Below are 3,137 nucleotides of genomic sequence, written 5' to 3' on the forward strand. Positions count from 1 at the left end.
GCTCATTTGCGTGCGTGCCTTTTCTTCTTTTTATTTGTTAATGCGTTACACCCCCCATTTCACGCCACCCCCGCATGCAGCATCATAATTAGTACATGTGTTCAGTGCGGTGGCCCTATTAACAACACCGCCCTGCTCTGTCCTTCCCTCTCACTATAAGTGTGAAAGCGAACACTCATATCAGCTTTTCCCATTGGGAGAAGCAACCGGAGTGGCAACGAAGCATCCTTCGATTAGGCGTATATGCATACCACTGTAGAGAACACGGTACGAAGTAGAGTGGGGGAGAAGGGGTCCTCCTACACCAAAAAGAAACAAAAAATGGAAGTTTCCTTGCGCCGCCACAGCGCCAGACCTAGCATAAAGGGGGGAAAAAACATCGAAAGCAAGGAAAATAAAAAAAAACTAGCACTGTATAATGCATCCCCCCTCCCTATTTTTCCGCTCTGTAAACTACAAAAGGGAATCATGGAACGCTTACACATATAACTATAGATACATACATGTCCAGAAAAAAAAAGGTCATTGCCTTCTCGTTTTCCGAGCTGCAGTGACAATAATTTCTGGTCGTTAGTCACGCGTAGATAACGAAAAAAAAACAAATCAACAAACAGTACTACTTTAAAATCCTAATAAACCCCGTTTTGTGCCCATTTCCCTACTTCTGCGTTATTTTTTTCCCCTCCCCCTCCGTTTTTTTTTTCTGCCTCTTTGCCTCGCTTTCCCAAATCCAACACCAACACAGCGTGAAACAAAAAAAACAACGCGTACACTAAACCTTTTTACCTCAGGTTTCCTTTTGCCTCTCCCTTTCCCTTGACCTCTCTCCCACGAGCTTTGCTGCAGGCAGCCAGTTCAGGCCTCAGAATCAGATGTCCAAGAGGCAGCGTACCATAAACTCGGCTCTAGGCAAAGCTACGGGCCTCAGTTCCTCTTTGCTCGAGCAGGAGATCACCGGCCACGAGAACGTACTGAGAGGAGAATCAAGATCCGCCACAGGACTTTCTACCGTGAAATCCACAGATTTCGCTTCGCTGTTACCTGCCGCACGAATGCTTTCTGCCACAGGGCCGTATCCAGCCGCAATTCCCGCTGCACTGGATGCATCTCGACTTCCTTCTATACCAGAAATCTCCAACGCTCCTGCTCCACCGCTAAGCGAGGCCTGAGGAGTCAAGTTTTCCCCCTCCAATGCAGCATCTCGTTGAATGGTATGCATACCGAGGTTATTGGTCTTCGTCACGTTTGCATCGACGTAGCCAGGTGAAGCTGACGTGGCATTTGTGGGATTTAGCTGTTGCGTGACAGCCTTGGTATCTTGTTGCGACCCTGCCACACCGCTGGATGGGGGCGAGGCAGCAGTTGTGGATTTCGCACTCGCTTCATCCCGGCGTTTTGCAGATGAAAACGGCTTTGGGCTCTCGTCGAGAGGCATCGACGTTGGTGACCCATTTTTGGTGTATGCACTGGTGGACTTTGCGATCTCCCTCCCTAGTGCGGTAGCCCCTTCACCCAACTCACGCACCTCGCCGGCAGCTTTAGCAGGCCCCTGCAAATAATGGTCATTCAATTTAGCAGAAGAATTCAATGCGTTGTCATTAGGCGCCTGCGGCGGGGCCGCCACGACGGCTGCTTCGTTAACCCCCACGCCTGTCTCCGCCGCCGCGCTGGGCACGTTAGCGTTATACGCCGTTCGGGAGGCGTTCGTGTTCAGGTCGTTTGTGCCACCTTGCAAAAGAGGAATTGGTTCCGCGCCATTCACCCCCACCTTAGAGGCGGGAAAGCCGTCTTCCAGGCGAGCCGCGTCCCCCGCATCCCGCGTCTCCAGGTCCTTTTCAAGAAGAGCTTGCAAGTCCGCCATTTTCTCGCCCACCCTTTCAGGCACAATGGCTTCAGGCGGCCGATGCGAAATCCGTCCTGCACCCAGCATATTATGAGCAGGCATCTCAGACGCCATTGCGCCGCTCCGCCCTGGCGAGATAAATCGATCCCCGAACACTTCAACGGCATCCGCGGCATTGAAGCAGAACCTCACCTTGTTTGGTGTTGCCGGACGCTCTTCATCTCTCCTCGTGACAGACGCTCTTCTGGGACTGGTTCCTCGTCTTCGTACGCTGCCGGTGAGGTCCTGCTGAGTTGGCGTGGACACGGTCGACACGAACGTCCGCCAGCCTGGTTCCCCTTCATGACGCTGCTCCGGGTTAGAATAGACAAATAAACTGTGCCGATGCGACTGTGAAAGCGTCCCTGATCCCCGCATGTCCTCACATGAAGGTGATATAGAGGAAAACTCTTCTTCTCTCCGCATAGACCCACCAACTTCATTACGTCCAAGGTGGATGCTTCTGCGGCCGCTGTTGATTTTAAAAGGCCACTCGTTATCAGGAACAACCAATGGAGCCGTGTAGGGACTATGGGAAGTGAGCTGCAAAGCATCGTTTGCATCCTGCCCCAGAGCTGAGGTCAAGCCTTCTCGAGCTGTGCGTCGACGAGGAACAGAGCGTCGACGGAGATCCGAGCGTCGGTGAGAAACTGAGTGTTGACGAGGGGTTGAGGCGCCGGAATAACTGCCGTTATTTACCAGAGACCTCTTTTGACTTTCCTTATGCCAAGGGACATGGTACTCCTTACGGATTTGTTCCCAGTCAGCACGGAGGGGGCCTCTGTCACTTGACGCCTGTAGCGGCTCGGGGGATGGCAAGTTGGGGTGGGAATGGGGGTCTGTCAGGAGCTCCCGCCGCGTTCCCCGCTGAGACGATCTTGCCGGCGTGAGGAGTTCTTCTCCCAATGTCTCATTTGTGTGGTGATGCGCATCACGCTTTACATTTCGAAACGGGCTTACCAACGTGGAATTGTCTCTTTCAGCCTCCACCCTGGATCCAGGTAGGGACATGAGGTGCAGGCAACTGTTTTTATTTTATATTCGGCTTCTTCCTCCCGTTCTTGTGGCTGTTGCTGTTAAATAAAGAAGGTTATCTAAAGTGTATTTCTATGCGGCTACGAATGCGCGGACGACTGCACCCCCTGTTCCTTCCTTTACCCTCTCGGCCACGCAACCCACGATTGGACGCGGCAGCAAAGGGACATAAGCAGAAGAAGAGATGGAAGTAGATAAATAAAGGTGGAAGTTTGGAACG

The 3,137-nt window shown here is 52.3% G+C and overlaps 1 protein-coding gene across 1 annotated transcript, besides 1 other annotated feature; it reads right to left on the reverse strand.

Annotated features, from left to right (window-relative positions):
• The first annotated feature begins 792 nt into the window (after window positions 1–792).
• Window positions 793–826: a microsatellite.
• Window positions 827–868: 42 nt separating this feature from the next.
• Window positions 869–2,893, reverse strand: Tco025E_08179 (uncharacterized protein; the record flags this gene model as incomplete). Its single annotated transcript, XM_029375034.1, has 1 exon — window positions 869–2,893. One exon carries the CDS (start codon window positions 2,891–2,893, stop codon window positions 869–871), a length of 2,025 nt encoding a protein of 674 aa, XP_029224882.1.
• Between the last annotated feature and the right edge of the window lie 244 nt (window positions 2,894–3,137).

Source organism: Trypanosoma conorhini, assembly GCF_003719485.1.
Source record: "Trypanosoma conorhini strain 025E chromosome Unknown Tco_14.4_contig_00716, whole genome shotgun sequence".
Taxonomy (NCBI): Eukaryota; Euglenozoa; class Kinetoplastea; order Trypanosomatida; family Trypanosomatidae; genus Trypanosoma; species Trypanosoma conorhini.